At 38.8% G+C, this 17,412-nt stretch overlaps 1 protein-coding gene across 1 annotated transcript in view; it reads left to right on the top strand.

Moving 5' to 3' along the window:
* The window catches only part of SCUBE2 (signal peptide, CUB domain and EGF like domain containing 2), a 40,014-nt gene that overhangs the window by 11,538 nt on the left and 11,064 nt on the right, over positions 1-17,412 (top strand). Inside the window, exons 6-16 of the mRNA XM_035328114.1 lie at positions 318-407; positions 973-1,089; positions 2,100-2,222; positions 3,653-3,769; positions 6,344-6,466; positions 6,937-7,053; positions 7,728-7,814; positions 8,505-8,609; positions 9,801-9,956; positions 10,341-10,544; positions 16,636-16,806. Of these exons, the coding sequence (XP_035184005.1) occupies positions 318-407; positions 973-1,089; positions 2,100-2,222; positions 3,653-3,769; positions 6,344-6,466; positions 6,937-7,053; positions 7,728-7,814; positions 8,505-8,609; positions 9,801-9,956; positions 10,341-10,544; positions 16,636-16,806 (1,410 nt within the window). The remainder of the gene's footprint in view (positions 1-317; positions 408-972; positions 1,090-2,099; positions 2,223-3,652; positions 3,770-6,343; positions 6,467-6,936; positions 7,054-7,727; positions 7,815-8,504; positions 8,610-9,800; positions 9,957-10,340; positions 10,545-16,635; positions 16,807-17,412) is intronic.

The following is a 17,412-nucleotide window of genomic DNA, read 5'->3' as shown; positions in this document are numbered from 1 at the left end:
AATTAGTTCTTTCATCTTGTTACTCTTCACCACATCAGTAGTGCATTTTCTGTTTCATTAATCTTGAGAATATTGAAACGAGTAGGAGTTGTAAGGAAGCAACAAAAGCAAAATATTCTCATGGTTTTGACTGAAGGTTCTTCGTGGCTTTCTTTTTTCCTTTTCTTTTTAAATTTTATTTCTGCCTAGTTAGCTCCAACTGTCTCTGATAATTTAGTGCATGATGTATCTGTTTGCATTTCTGTATATACTGAATATCAGATGAGATTTCTGGTCAAGGCACCTTTGCTCATTTTCTTTTTTCATGTTCCTTACAGAGAGGGAAGAGGCTGCTGTTGAAATTCCTGAGGGAAACACTACAGCAGGAGCTGATGTGGACAAGAGGGTGAAGCGACGGTTGCTCATGGGTAAAAGTGCTTATCCAAAATAATTTTGCTGTTTGCTCAAACCTTTTACATTGAAGAATTATTTTTTAATATAACCATCGTAGTTCTGGACTGAATTCTTCCTGAGATGCCCCACTCCCTTTTTGGGAAAGAATATTATTCCATAATGTATAAGAAACTGCATGTTGCTTGTGATTTTTCAGTAATTGTGGAAAGCATGAGGAACTTGTCCTCAAAGTACCATGTTTCCATGGTTCTACTTCATGTTTCATGGTTCTACAGTACAATCGTTTCTGTACTACAGCTTTATCTGAGTGACTGTGGAGGAAATAGAATTTTACCTGCTTCTCTTGAACTGAAAGTACACTTGTGCATGGAAGAGAACTGGCTCCAGTGATGGGTTACACCTAGAAGAGCATAGTGAGCATAGGCCCATTTTGCCAACGCATGTATTTAGCAGTTGCTCATGTATATCAGGCTAAATGTGGCAGAACAGTGTGCTTGGAACTGTACCTTGTATCATCATGTGATGTTTCTTACCATTACAATGTCTCTGAGTGAACTTTACATATTTATTGTTGGCTAGAAACATGTGCAGTTAATAATGGTGGCTGTGATCGTACGTGTAAGGATACATCTACTGGAGTTCACTGCAGCTGTCCTGTTGGATTCACACTCCAGTTTGATGGGAAGACATGTAAAGGTGAGTTTTGTACTCATGGACACGTGTGTTGTAGCACCGTGCTGTAAGGTACTCATCTCCTAATGAAAGTAACGCAGTGTTCAGAGGAAAGCTGGTATGCGTAATGTGATCTGAGAAGCAGTGCAGCCAGGAGAGATGCATGGCTTCCTTGTAAGAACGTTCCGGTGTATCATATGCAGAAATCTCTGCTACTCTGCCCTCCCTCCTCACCACTTTCCATTCCCTCACCAAGATGGTCTCATTTTTGAGAGCTGAGAAGAAGCAATACAAGTAGGGCTGTGGTGTAGTAGAGTTCAGTACCGGGAAATGTAGGCTTGTCGTTTCTTAAAAGCATGCACTCCCATATTTGACTATATTACCCCCAGTCAACTGGGTGCTATAGATATTTGTAAGTAAATATCAGAATGTAATTCAGAGAATACTGAGTAGAATTATTTACGCTGGTCCAAGCAGCTCTAAGGGTAATTAGAGTACTGGCAAGGAGAAAAGGGATGTTTAGGTAATACATTAGAACATATTTTCCTATAATTAAATATTCAGACTGTTCTGCTAGGCAAAAATGATGGAATCCCCATGCCTGAGTCAATTAATATTAGATAACTCATTTTAATGTTGGCATGAAAAGGACAGGATAGTTCAGGAAGTCTATTCTGTCTGAGATTTCTTCAGGTCTTAGGAAGAGGGAACTCAGATTTTTTTTTTTTTTAAAAAAAACCTAAAGCTTCTTAGAGAATGTTGAAGTCAAAATGTTTCCAAACAAAACTTAGGGAAAAGGTCTTGTGTGAATACTCAAATGTAGATGAAAGCAAATGAGCACAATCATGGGGTAGAATGGGCCAGATCATTCTTAAGATCTAGACCTGAACTTCCTCAAGATTTGTAGCAGACTTGTTATGTTTTGTTTCTGGGATTCTCCAGCCAATTGGGGATGATTATTTTCTGTCTTTATCAGTGAAAGTATGTTGAATATATTTTGTTTACTCACTGAAGTTTTATTATTATTTTTACAGATATTGACGAATGTCAATCTAATAATGGAGGCTGCGATCATTTCTGTAAAAACACTGTTGGCAGTTTTGATTGCAGCTGCAGAAAAGGATTTAAATTATTAACAGATGAGAAGTCTTGTCAAGGTATGTGCACTGGAGAGGCAATAAAAGGAGAACAAATCAGCATGGCTTGGACATCTACTACAATGATGAAGTGATAATGGACTCCAGAATTTCCATGCCTTGTGTTTTTGTGTGTGTGTTTATTTCTGAAGCAGCTGTTAAGTTAATACAGTTGTCTTGATACTATTGTAGGAGGTGTGTTTAGTGTCATAGTGGGATATTAATCTGGAAGCAATGCAGATAGCATCATATTAAAAATCTCTTGATGAAGATAATGCTTTTCCCCCCCCCCTTCTATTAATGATCTTAAAATAACTTACAGGGAGAAATGGAACTAATATCTCTACATCCATCTTAATGACTATTTCACCATTGCAGCAAAATTATTTTTTGCTTAATGGGACATTTAAATGCTACAGGTTCTTTATTTAAAGAAAAAAAGTAAGACAAGTCATCTGATCTGTGAAGTCAGAGGCTTGTAGGCATAGACCAGAATAACTATTTCCTAGACCATTATAGAAACATTTGATCTTTAGGAAGACATAAATTTCTACTGTGAGATTTACAGAACATATTTGCTTTCTTGTATAATAGTGTGTACATACAGATTGAGCAGCCTTGTTTAGGCTGGTTAAGTACATTAAAAAGTAATGATTGAAATGGTCTCTGTGGCTTTGGCAAAGCTACAGTATGAAACAACGTAAAATGGATCTGTGAGCTGGGCAAATGAATAATTCTGGTTCTGTTTCCTAGACAACTATTTGACATTTGATGATTACTTTCAGAAAACTGAACTGAGCAACAGAAAAGAAATTTCATCTGGATTTTTGGCATGTTCTTGTCCTTTTTAGGTTAGATATAGGACATACCAAACTTACTATAAAACTAAAGGATTTTCAAGATTTTTTTAAATGGAATTGGTTATGAGTTTATTTTAAAGATTTATATCTCCCTTTTGTTTCTGTCACTCCTGTAACTTTCCCTAGATTGTTTCAAAAGCGGTACCTTGAAGTGCACCCTAGACCTTAATGAAAAAAAGTGTGACGTTATGTGTCAATGATGTTGATAGGAACTTTTTTTATATCTGGGAACATTCCTATATAGCATGTTGAATGTACTGTCACAGAAGTTTTAGGTGCTTTTAATGATAAGCCAACTTTTATTAAAGAAATAAGAGTTTCTGGCAGCATTTTTTTTCCTTCAAAGCAGAGAAGTAATGTCTTTTAAACATAATAGTAAAAACGCAGCAGTAGTTTTCATATTTGCCAAGAGAAAGCTTGTTTGGCAAACTAATTGGTCTCTTAGAAGTTGTCATTTCTTATGTTGCATTATTTGCTTCAAAAGAATTTGCTTAGTTTACTTAAACCTGCACATCTCTCTGTTCAACTTTATCTCATAAGTGCTTCCTTTTTAGGCTGAAAGATACTAATGCATCCCTTTAAAACTTGCAGACATTGATGAATGCTCTTTTGAACGGACATGTGATCACACGTGCATCAATCATCCAGGCACTTTTGAGTGTACTTGTAACAAAGGATACGCTCTCTATGGCTTCACACACTGTGGAGGTGAGTTATAAAACAATACTGCAGGCCACACTGGTAGAGTGCTATTGCCACAGGTCTAGTTAGTGTCTGTGTAGGACATGAGCCTATGTATATGCATAAGGTGTTTACAGTAAATTTAACTCTACTGTAATAAGGAGACACAGCAAAAGTGAAAACTAACCCAGCTCACTTCTGTCTTTGCTCAAATTATTTTCCCTTCCCAGCTGGCATTCAGAAAGCACCTGTGACTATTAGAACAAACAGATGCATTTTGCACCTAGATGTGAAAGGCGTGATTTGACCGATTTTTTCATGTGCAAAAGTCTCATTGACTTCAATGAATAGTGAGTTGAATAGGACTTTAAGAACAGGATGCTCTGGATGATTTTGAAAATTACAGTTCTGCACGTTATCCTTGTGCATATTGCAGATTGTTATATGATATAGATGGGAGCTTTATCTGATGCAGTACCATTAGTTTACATTGGCCAAGAATGATATTCCTAAATATTTTACTACTTTACTACACAAAAAGTTCAAGAAAAGAGAGGAAAAAAAGAGGAAGATATTGACAGAAGCTTAGTGCGTGTCAAGTGTTAATATTTCTGTAACAAATTCCCAGATTTACCCCAAGGAAGTATGAATAACTGGACATTAAATAGAAATAAATCTATTTTATATAAGCTCTAGGCAAGACCTTGCTGTTTGCATATGCTCATTTAATTCTAAGACCAATTTATTTCTTAGGCAAAATGAGCGCACTTGAATTTGCAGATAACAATTCAGAGGTCTCTGCATGCCTGATCTGTTCTAACGTCTGCCTCTAGAAAGCCTGAGGAGAAGATTAAAGGGCTACATCATCACTGTGTTTTGTACTACTAAACAGGGAAACCTATCTGAGTGAATAGGGAGTAACACTGTTCATGTGTTCCACTTGCCAAAGGAAGTATTCCTGAATTTCTTTTGGTCACCAATGAGGGAACAGAACTGCAATTTATCTTTTGGGTGCTAATTTTCTCTTCGTACCATATTCTTGTTCAGATGTTAATCCTTATACCACAGTAACTCCTTCATTTGCTGACAATTGTCACAGCTGGTAGGTGTACTGAGCATACACTTTCTGAGCTATATGGAAGAAGGCACTAAGTACTGGAGATAATAGGATGCTATTGCCTGCATAATCCTACCAAAAAGTCAGTTAAAATTAAGGATTCGAGCTGATTTTGTAGTATCTTAGGCAGTAGTACCAATTTTAATGTGTTCCCTTCTTTTTTCATCATTCTTCTGTTGCTCATTCCTACTCCTGCTATCTCAGTTCTGCTAGTAGCATGTTTTTTCTCCTGAAACCAGCTCAATTTTGTTGTCTATTTCACAGCATTTTCTCCAAATGATTATCTATGTCAAGGGGGCAAAAAGTTGTAGGAGAAAGCACTGACAAGTACTCCAATTACCTCTGAGAAAAGCGTACATAAAATGGGATACCTTCAGTTGCACAAACTTTCTGGGACTCGCTGAGTCTCATAAGGGCTTCCTTGGTGGTAGCTTTGTAGGTTTACATGTAATTGCCATAAAGCTGACGGAGACAAGCAGCTATCAGGGTGGATCTGGGAAGCAGAGACATTGAACTTTGCATTTCCCTTTGTTGACATTCATGAGATTCCTGTCACCCTATTTCTCCAGCCTGTCGAGGTCCCTCTGAATAGTGGAACAAACATCTGGTGTATCAGCCACTCCTCCCAGTTTTGTATCAGCTGCAAACTTGCTGAGGATGAACTCTTGTTCCATCATCCAGGTTTAATGAAAAGGATAAATAGCCTTGGCCCCAGCATTGACCCCTGTGGTACACCATTGGTGAATGGCCTGCAGTTGGACTTTGCGTTACTGTTTACAACGCTTTCACCCCAGAAATTCAGTCAAAGATCCGAAAGTTTTCCTGGAAGTAGTAAGGGAGGGAACTGCCATTTATTGCTGTTCAGCAGAGCTCGGGCTGGCACAGTGGAAAGTGTATTCTGCATCAGCAAACGAGAGTGCACCAAAGGCAGTATGTTGTGTTGTTGGTAGTTTCTCCACCTCTTGGCGATTACTGGGCTAGGCTAGGCCTATGAAATTGGATAATTGACTATGGGATTGTGGTGATTCAGTGGTGTTATTTGCACGCTTGCACACTTACTGTTCTATAATAGACGTATCTACCTGAGCATTTTAGAGGGTTGGTCATTGTAAATCTTGTCCACATCACCTGTCTTTATTTCAAAATGGAAATATTAATTAACTAGATGCAGTTCAATGCAGACTTGATTTGGTGGTCTTTTCTTTAACTTGTTAACATATTGTTGAGGCTGGAGATTTTTTTTCTAATACGTCATTCAAGGACATACCTAACATCTCCTTTCCCACAACATTTGATTTTGACACTCCTTGAAGGATTTCCATGGAAAACAAAACTATTTCAAGGTGGGTTTCCAGATGGCATTCCAAAGACCTTTTCTAGACCCTAAGAGGTATTTTTGTACAAATTTATCTAGTTGTATTAGTCAGAATGCAGAACTTTGTTAAAAGTTACTTTTTAAAACTATTTTTACCTTTCCTCTATAGACATTAATGAATGTAGCATCAACAATGGTGGTTGCCAACAGCTGTGTGTGAACACACTGGGAGACTATGAATGCCTGTGTCACTCTAACTACAAATTACACTGGAATAAAAAGGATTGTGTTGGTAAGGTACCTAGCAGATACATTACTACTCCTAAAGTGTTTGAAGGTCACATGGTTGTACTCAAATTTGAAACCTTGATCTGTCCAGTTAAGTGGTATGAGTCAATGTTCTCTGTATTCTGCTTTACTTTTTAATCAGACATGATGGTACTGAAGTTTAAACTGGTAAAAACAAACCAAAACCAAAAAAAAAAAAAACAAAAACAAAAAAACAGGAGATACTTTGAGGGACTTTGATGTTCTTTCCTCTGCTTTTATCTATGTCTTTTTGTTTCCCTGCATGAGAGTTTGCTGATGATCATGGTGGGATCCTCCAGTGGTTTGATTTTGCTTCCTTTTCTGTCTAAAGAGCATATTAATTGCATGGGTGCTCTCTGGTACCATCTACATAAGAAGCTGCATGACATTTTCTTAGTATTGCATATGTAGATGTTTTATTTCTCCCATGAGTATTTGTTTTATCCTATTTAGAAATAAAGGGGCCTTTGCCTGCTAATGTGTCACCCAAGGTATTGCTGCAGTGTATTAAGAGTGGTGGGAGTGATAGATGCCTCTTAAGCTGCCCTTCGGATGTTCAGGTAGTTTCTGGTAAGTCAAAAAACCCACAGCCTACAACCAAACCAAAACGAACAACAACATCCCAAACCCAACAACAAATCAGAAAAACAAAACCAAACCCGTGAGCATTTGATTCCATAGAGAGTGCAAGAGTAGCAAAGCTTGTAACCCTTGTGGAAGCCCCAAGAAGTAGACAATCAACAGGGCCATTCCTCTTTCACTATACATAAAGAACCATATCCCTGTCAGAATTCCAGGAAGCCCCCCTTTTCATATCCTTTATAGACACTCTACCCTCAGATTCCCTTCTCATGACAACTGTCTTTTTGAAGCTGGAGAGGACAGGGCAGAATTCTCTGTGCTCCTTGGGCCATTCCTTAATTGGCCCTGAGAGCTGCTGCTGAATGGCACGAAGGCATTCCAGCCCTGCATGGGGTCTGAGCTTCTGCCTGCACAGCCTTTCCACCCCTCAGGATACAGCATGCAGATTCATCTGGTGCTTCTTAGACAGATGATTCTTTTCTTCCTGAACCCTTTAGATTGCTTATGAAAAGACAAACTTGAATGTGGAGTACTTTATGAATAACATAATTGAAAAAGGTGAAGATGATGCAGATCAACAAATGAATGTCTTTTAAACTACGGGGATCTTCAGTCTGTACACAAAGCCTATGTCTTTACTGTCTGTATGGTCTGTCTGTTAGGAACACAAGATGCTTACACCCTCACCTGTGGCAGCTCATCTCAACTTAAGAAAAATCAGCAAAATACAAATGCATCTACTTGGCTGGGTAATTAGATTTACTGTTGCATGATTTGACTGATTTCTTTCATTGGATAACTGTGAAATAAGGGTATCCTGTTGGCTTTCCTTCTATTTTTCCTCCCCATTTTACTCCCTCTGTTTTTCCTTCCTCTTTTTCATGATTACAGCAGAAAATTCCCCTTGTACTGCTTCATCAGCATCACCCAGACTAAAACTTAAGAATAATGGAAGAGAAAAGGATCAGTAGTGAGATGAACAGCAAGACTAGGAGTGTCATGACTCATTTTAGACATCCAAATTGGGCAGTGTTGGCAACTTACAGGTTCTATGTTGAGTTGTTGGTCAGTGGAGTTTAGAAAGCATTTGAAGCTAAAGAGATAAAAGGTACTATTTTATATAAACGTAAGCCACTTTTCTGAATCTTCTTGACGTGAAGTATCTCTTTTGATTTCAGCCAACATTTATTTGATTTTACACAGAAGCACATCTGGATTTGATCTCTGTCCATATTTGAAATCTATCACACTTTGTTCCCATTCCAATTGTGAACTAACTTCACACCAGGAAGCTGGCATCTCTTTAGGTCTCCTGTGATGACCACTTTTCACTTGTATATATACACATTTTTTGGATAACATCATTATGATGTCATATTAGTGTAATCCAATTTTTCTACTCCTTTTTTAACATAACATTTCATTGTTTCTTCCTGAAGATATTTCAGCCATCAAGATAAGCGTAACCTTTAAATTAAATGAAGGAAAATGTAGTTTGAAAAAGACTGAGATGTTTCAAGAAGGTCTGGAACAGATGATACCAGGTATGAATATAAAAATGCAGGTAAGCAGGTTAGAGCCATAGCTCAGGGGTTATAAAGTGCTTTCCTGATATGAAGTGTACCATAAATAAAGCTTAGAGAGCTGCAGACTTTCTTCCCCTTATTAGCCTCATGAATCATACTCCTTCCCAGCCATGGTTCCTGTAGTACTTGCTTCAGGTGACAGGACTTCCCTGTGACAACCTAAGAGTTTGCTACGAAGGTCCTTTTTATTTTTATTTATTTGTATGACTGCCAGTAAATTCTCAGTAAAATCAAATGTACTTTTTGTTCTTTTCAATTCTTTCTCTCTCTCTCTCTCTCTCTCTCTCTCTCTCTCTCTCTCTCTCTCTGGGCCTCTTATGATGCCTTGTTGCTAAAGGGTTATTCATCTTTTCTGTTCTCTTCCTCTTATACTTCAGCAGCCCCAGATGGTGAGGTCAGCATCTGTTCCAAGACAAAGTATAGTCTGAGAATTTACAAAGTCAGCAGGAAAGGAGGAATATACTTGAAAAAAAAAAGTTACTAAATAATACTGTGAATCAGCATGTCAGTTTGTTTGTCCTTAGAAGAGTAACCGTGATAAACTATGCTAGATACTCCAAAGAGTATATGATCCAGAACCAGAGCTTATTCTGGATCTTTGTTGGGTTTTCTGTTTGTTTGTTTTTCCAATTTTTTTCCAAATTGTTTCCTCATTGAAACCCTGAAAATGGTCTCCAAATGTCCTTTAGGTGCAGCCATGACTTAATTTAAACACCCTTATAAGATAACGTGTTTTTAACGTGGTTTGTATGAATGCAGGTTTTTTTCCCTCAGGTGGTCTGTCTGGTGCAGGCAGCATCATGATTTTAAGATGCTTTGCATAGTGCGGATGCGATTCAGTGGCAGCTAGCAAAATCCAGGAGAAGCAGGCTGAGCACTGCAGCCAAGCTCTAATCCTAGCAGCAAATCATGCCTCTGACCCACTGCAGCTGCAGGGTTTTCACCTGACAGTACGTCCATAGGTGCACTGGAATCATGATTCTATGCGAGGGTACACAAGCTGAGAAACTGGACAAACTGTTTACTGGCAAGTGGAGTGAATCGCTTGCTCCCCTTGACATTTCTGTGACAAAATATGCACTGAATACTAGTGAATATCTAATAACGTAGCTGGCCAAGCTTTTGCTTCCTTTAATTTTGTTCATACAGAGAGACATAATTCACTAATGGAGAGCTTCCACTATGTAAACCTAACATGCAGCTCCGGCAAGAAAGTTCATGGAGCCGTCAGTAGACTGCCAGCAACTAGAGAGATTTTTATCACTGTGGACTTTGAGCTTGAAACAAACCAAAAGGAGGTGACAGGTTGGTTGGAAAATAATCCAAGGTGCGCTTTGAAGCTTCTTACCGTTTGCTCTTTTCTGTATTTTTCACTTCTTCATTTATGCAAAATTATAATAAAAAGTATCTCCTGTTTTGGAAGTTAATTTTGCTGCTTCAAAAAGAGTTGAGAGATGGGAAAATTTTCTAAGATGTAATATATGTCTAAGAAGTAATATATGTCTATAATGTCTATGGATTAAAGTCTTCCGGTCTGATGAATTTTCTTGAAGCCTGATAGTGTTGTCATTAAGGATTTCTGACTTGTCCAAAGAAGTTACTTTCTCACTGATTGGCACTGACATTTTGCATTGGGCAGACTTTTGTGTATGGTCACTAATAGCAGATTTCACCCTTGGTACTTTTCAGATACATGTGATGTACGCTGTGCACGAAAAAAGACTGAAAAGAGATTTCGTAAAACCATTCGAACTTTACGGAAGACAGTCAACAGGGACCAATTCCGTGTTCGTGTCTCTGGCATGGACCACGAAGTGGCCAGAAAATCTCTCAAGCTGTCAGAGCCACAGCAGTCATGTGGTGTAGGACAGATGCATGTGGGCAACAGATGTGGTAAGTAAATGTAAATTAGGAACAAACCATCACGTGTTTTGGTTTTGCTCAGGTCTGGTGAGCATGGAGGGGATCATGGGAAGCTTCTCCAGGAGAGAGGAGGGCTGTGTGTGATGGAATTGAGTTAGCTGTTTGCGCTACTGGTATGTGCCTCTCTCTATTTTTGACAATTGCTGTATTATAATACAGCAGAGTAGAATAAGGGCTCAGTAAGCACTTTGATATGGGTGACACAAAGTGTAAAGTAAACTCAAAGGCAGAAAACTTGGGGTGTTAACATCAGACATCACTGCCTTGAGATCACCACATTTAATATCTAGTGTAACACTGTGCTTCTGAACTCGTGAACGTTTCTTTCTTGCTTGTTCCAAATAAAAAGCTAAGCAGAATTTGATATGGTCACAATTCTCTTTACTGATTGAGCTCTGAGTCTTCATGATAAAGTTCTAACTTCATGCAGAGAAGGGATTTTCTAGGCCAGTACAGAGGAAAATCTTAATTATCATGGCACTAAAGTGCACCACCATAGTGCAGCCCACAATAAACCCATCTAAATCACAAAAGTTAAGGAGAAGGGTCAGATGTTATCTTAACCAGGGACCTAACAACCGTGACAGCTAATTCAGGCTGCACAGGGTATGTAGCATGTAAGTGGTTTTGTGAATCGGCAAGCCTTTAAAATGCTTGTCAGGGTGAATTAGTACATCTTCCAGCAGCAACACATTGAGGCTTAGAATAGATTTTCAAATTCTGTTTTGTTAACTCTAGAAACTTGGATTCATAAAACAGAAAAATGAATGTTTGAAACATCTGTGCGAGCAAGCAGGCATAAGGAATTATTCAGGAATTCTGTCAGAAAAAGCTGTAAGTTTTTATATTTTTTGTAGCATAATAAGTCTACAAAACTTCAGAGATTTCATGAAGCTGTGTTTACATTGGTATTTTCAAACTGTTGTATCTGCTGTTGAAGGAGTTGTCTGAAAAATGTTATCTCAGTCCATTGTACAGAGCACAGTATGCTTTCAAGCCCATTTGTAATTTTGAAAAAAACAGCAATGAGTAAGCTAAAAAATAGTACAGGTAAAGGAGACAATTTTTTCTCTGGGTCTATTTGCTTTCATTGTCAACTAATGTGAGTTGCAATTAGGAAATGGACCAACAAGAAAATGATGAAAAATATTTTTAGGTAGCCACAGAGCCAATTTATTCTCTTATTACAAATGAACAGCTTATGTGGCATTTTTGTCTAGTTCAGAGAGAAAGACAGCTTTTGGAGAATGCCTGGAAAGCTTGAAGGTCAGCACAAATAACCTGTCTATGGCAGAAGCGATCAGAGACACTGAGCGTATGAAGAGAACTGTTTGGAAGAGAAACTTGTAAAAGTCCAGATTCTTCTTTTGCTGAGATGGGTGCCACAGTTGACCCTAAACATCTTAACAAGTACTGGTGGGAGCAGTGGATCTAGTAAGCTATGATTACCAGCGGGTATCATGCCTTGTGGTTCGACTTGCTTATGGCTGAAAAGATGTAATTGCCAAATGAGGCTTAATTTTTTTAGCTGAAGTATTAAGACTATATCCTAGGGCAGGTTTGCTGTGATCAAACAGGATGGAACTTCCACCACACTTCTTACTTGCATAGATGCTAACGTCTTTCTCCTCCACTTTAATGTTCCTCACTTATTTGCATTAAACTTACAGAAACTTAATACCTTTAAAACTTCTGTACATCCTTTGTCAAATTGCTGGAAGCTGGATAGAAAGTTCACTGGTTGCTGAGGGCACATAAAAGTACACATAGAAGCAGCACGATTACATACGCCTCATTTCGTTAGAAAAACTGATTGTCCCAGTGTGTATGGTAAAGGCAGCACCGGGTGGCTGCTGCTGCTGCTCTGACTGCTAGTCAGAAGGAGCTAAGAAATAGACTGGGGAGATGAGAGTGGAGTGGGAACAGTGGAAGAAGAGGAAGAAGCTAGCTCAGGGATGTGTGTGGAAGAGCAGGACTTTTTCGTTTTGTTTTGATCTGATTGTTTTGCAGAGCTGCTGAAAACTTCTGGACAGGTGTGGCCTTGTTTATCTAGACTTGCTAATGATTCTGGTGAGAAAGACTCCATAGCAAGATATACCAGGTCAGCATATGGACTCAGTGCAGCTGGTGGATGTGGGCTCAGGACAGGCAGAGAACTGTGGCAAAAGGATTTTGCTCAGTCTGACCAGAGGAGCAGAAAACAGTGAGAGGGAAAAAGTAAGTCTAAGAACTTACAAATCTTCTGTGATGCAGATAGTAGGTGAAGTGCAGGTTTCAGTCTACTTTTTTCAAGTATGTTTTTTAAAGCAAAATACTTGGAATTTAGCTAGGTTAGGTATAGTTTTATTGATTCAGACAGTCTTGGACAGACCCTCTTTCTGTGGTGGACTTCTACTGGTACAGCACTGTCTGAAACGTTAGTTGTATTTTAGCAGTGTAAAAGGAGAAGTCTTGCACATGCTCTAACAGCTTTTATATAAATAACTGGCCTGAAATCGAAGCAGGAAGCTAAACTGCATTTGGTTTGCACTTTTGGTGAAGTAGTATTTTTCCTGATTTCCCTGCTTTAACTCCTAGTGACTACAGTGGGACACACCGCTGAATAAAAGATCTAGAGAGGCAGCAGGACCAGATTAGGCATGATTTCATCAGTTAGGCAGTTCATCGTCCTGCATAGGCTGAATGGTTGCAATGCGTGTCTGCTGTTCTTTAAGCATTTGTTGATAGTAAAAGGGAATTCACAGTGGATTCCAAGCAGTGGTGTATTTTATTTCAAGTTTGCTGTTTACCGTAAAGTTCTGTATGAAATTTTCTGATGCCTTTGAGGTCCAAATGTTGTATTTGCCTACCTTGTGATGTGTGAACTCCATGCCAATACATTTAGTATTGGCTCACATTGTTTCATTCTCTGAAGTCCTGAGAATGACTTCCATGGAGCAGCTTGCAGTAGCTCTCTATTAATGTATATCACAGGAAATGCATGCAGCAAAATGGAAACTTCATCAACCTTTCCAGAGAATTCTGGATTCTTATAGCAGGGATATGATCTTTCCACACTGAAATAAATCTTATCTTAAAAAATACGCATATTTAGAATGATGATGCTTCAAGGCTGGGCCATCTGAGGATGCTGGAAAATCTATGTGCTACTTTGAGAGGAGAAGATTTATCTTGGGGAGAATGCAATTTCATTCATTAATCTTGTCTACAGGTAGTCATTCTCCAGTATGAGCTAGACTTTAGACAGGTATAACAGCCAAAGACCAACTGTTTAAATACTGACAATTCCTTTTCAGAATCTGCTTTACTACTAACATACATGTTGAAAGAGGAGAAATAGATACCTACTGGGGCCCTTTGCCCACAGACATTTGCCACTAAGGGAGAAGCAACAAGCAAGTTGTGTGCATCACTTAAAATGCTGTCATATGTTGATCATGCCTCAGGGAGCTGAAAGTACACCTTGCTCTGTTCGGTATTTTTTGTGTTAGATACATGAATATTTTAATACATGAAGGGAGGCAAACAGAAATAACATTCTCTGAACTTGCTGTATACAAAGGCATACGAGCATGCCCTTGCTGCAGAGTTACAAATGGATTCATCCATTCATGGAGCTGTAATTTACGAGAACAATAAACAGAAGAGCAGCAATAGTATAGGTGCTGCTCTGATGTAAATGCTGAGCAGTTTTACCTTGTGTGAGAGGTGTTGATGCATTTCATTGCTCAGTAGTTATCCCCTTAGTTTAGAGGATGCAAATAAAATATTAATATTCCATACAAACTAGTCTTATTAAAGTTTAGATATGGTATGATACTGGCGTTACAGAAGTACATAAAAACATACTGAAACAGAAAATCAAAATGCTGCCAGGCTTTGCAATTCTCACAATTAGTTGTATTTCCACACAACAGAGAACTGTAAGTCACATTTTTTGTTTTTATAAAACTGACAAGAAAAAATAAATTATCAAATGGGAGAGGGTGCTATCTGTATGATACTGTGCTTGCAGCCATGGATTTAAGACACAAATCCTTAAGATGTGTAACCATAACATGTAATCTGAGTGTGTGAACTGCTAAAATACAGTAACTTAAAGGACACTGCTTCAGAATTGTTTTGCATGAGTTGTTGGTCATTATCCTTATAAAGTCAAGGCATGAATCTTAAGAAAATGGTAAAATGGTGGATCTTGACCTCTTTTATAACGTTCACCTTCTTAGCCACCGTGATACTACAGCATTTGTCTAGAGGAGCAAATACTCAAAGGCTACTGTGTTGAAAGGAGAGGAAGAGCCTTTAAGTGTCTTTGTAACTGTTAATCCTTGTTCCCTGTGCCCCCTTCTTTTCTTTTCTTGTTTTTGCATCAGAAAAGCTTTCACTTTTTTCCTCTTTTTTCTAAAACAGCTGCATGAGATTCAAGACTTTTTTTTTTTTTTTTTTTTTTTTTTTAATGGACAATGAAGACAGACAAAGACAGTGGCAGCAGAAATCAAGTCTACTAGAGGCAATTGGTTCTTTTGTTCATTTGGAGAAAAACAATCAGGTTTCTGAAAAAAGAGCCAAGACAGCCAGTGGAATTCTGATTTAATGATTATTTGCAAAACTTCAGATCTTGTTTTGAGTGGGTATTTCCCATGTGTCAAGAAAGACCAGTTTCTAGTTTTTTGAAACAAGGCCCATAAACATTTTTAGTTTCGCTTAACCAAGTGCTGTGACAGAAGTTTGAACTCTTAAGGTTTTGGTGGTGGTGGTTTTGTTTGTTTGTTCTGTTTTTATTATGCTGTAACTGTTGTTTTGTTTTCTGAGAGGGTTCATTTGTGTCGTTCTAATTTCATGCACAATCCTATGGCTTTCTGTGGGATGATTTCTGCCTTTACGCTGTCCCTATAATTAATGGTAATATAACTGAGCCTATTGGCACAGTAATTGAGCCTAACACAAGGTCTGTTTGTTATGATAAACTGGGTCCTGGTGGGTGCTGTGAGCTTTTAAACATGCTTTCCTCATTACCTCTGCTCTGTGCTTGAGTTGGGATTATAGATGAGCAGTCTGTGTTTGGAACTTCTCTAAGTCCCCTCTCTGGAGAAGAACTGGGAGCCGTTTACAGGGAATGTGTTTTTGGCTCAAATTGTACTGCTTAGAAAAGCTTGGTGATGTAGTCATGTAAAAGAAACCAACATATTTCTTTGTTGTTTATACGAGATCTGTATCCTACAAACCAAAAGCCCATGGACACACAGGCCAATTGCTTGTCTACTTGGACTCCTCTGCTAGTCTGGTTTGCCTCCTGCAGGCTGCTGCTGCCTGAACACAGATTCTTACTTTTAAGCAGTAATTCCTGCTGAAAGAGACAGGTAGACATCACATGGCTTTGTTTCTATGTTGGACCAGCCTGTTCTTTCCTCCCCATAATCCTTTACTACTGGGCTTCTCTCTCTTCAAGCTAGTTTACAACTGTAGGCCACCGCTCTACAAAGCTTATTAAAGTTGGTTTTGGATACCCCATTACAGTGTTGGTGGGGTACCTTAGCTGGACTTCTCTTTTTCCCTTGCTGTTTTCTTTTGGGAGTTGGCACCTTTTAGGAAAATCAAAATTAAATTCTTGAATTGATCTGTACAGGTCAAACAGAAACATTTTATTTTGGCCCAGGCTGACTTTATGCAGGTCTGCCTTTCACTGTCTTGTTCCTGTGTTTCTTTGTGGGCACTGTCACAGTCACAGATACAGTTCCTGCTGAACTGGCACAGTGCACCACAGGGGCACCCTGTGCAGGTTAAAGATAGCAGGGAAGCAGCTTAAGTGTAGCTCCTGTGCTGCTTAATGGGCCTGAGGTTAACACCAACAAAGCTGAAATGAAATGTCAGCCTTCTTTGTGCCACAGAAACTGCCAAATTGCAGAAGTTCTGACACCTGGTCATCTGTAATGCCTTATGCAAATGTAGTCCTTGTATCACCTTGTACTTCAGGTAGTAGTTTAGCTGCTTGACCACCTAATTTGGCTTTGAGCCCACAAACTCAAAATGTTAGTGACCCGATATTTTTTCTTGTTGCTAGTTAGCTGCAGTGTGGGATCATACTATGATGGGGAACGAGAAAGCTGTGTTTTATGCCCTAATGGAACTTACCAGGATGAGGAAGGACAAATAACTTGTGACTCTTGCCCCAGTCCTCAGAATCCTGGAAACCAAAAATTAGCTGGAGCTCACAGTGTGTCTCAATGTGGAGGTAAGGCACAGAAACAGACCATCCGATGCTTCTGCCCCTTCTTTCTCTTGCTCTTAGAGTTCAGTTGCACAATGCCTGAAAAAATACCCCATGTTCAGTGTCTGAGTGATGTCCTAGTAGAACTTCTAGTGCTTGTCTACTTGATGTGAATTTCCAAAAATTGCAGATTTTGCAAAATAATTCTAAAACATTTAGATCACTTCAATTTTATTCCACAGGGAGCTTTTCAATTTTACAACATGAGCTTTCAAGGCAAGTGAGATGCAGATGGTAAAGCAGTCGAGAGATCTGATGGCATAGATTCTCAAATGTAACATTTTCACATAATGGTGATTAAAATGATGGGGGAAAAGGTTAAGTGAGCAGAGCAAAGGGCAGACAGCCCCTAGTGAGGCCACTTGGAGGATCAATTGACCATAGCTCTTTTGCGGGGAAGGAGATTTGCACTGATCTTTTTGTTGCTTCTAGGTTCCTAAAATAGGTAGCTGCCTTTCAGAATCACCTCTACTAACCTTGATTGTGTTTCCTTGTTGCAGAATTGTAAACAGTCTTTCTTTAGTTTACTAGGATTGCTACAGTGAAAGCCTTAATTCGTTCATGTTTGTC

The sequence above is a fragment of the Oxyura jamaicensis genome, chromosome 5, assembly GCF_011077185.1.
Source record: "Oxyura jamaicensis isolate SHBP4307 breed ruddy duck chromosome 5, BPBGC_Ojam_1.0, whole genome shotgun sequence".
Taxonomy (NCBI): Eukaryota; Metazoa; Chordata; class Aves; order Anseriformes; family Anatidae; genus Oxyura; species Oxyura jamaicensis.
This window is presented reverse-complemented; position numbering and strand designations above follow the sequence as displayed.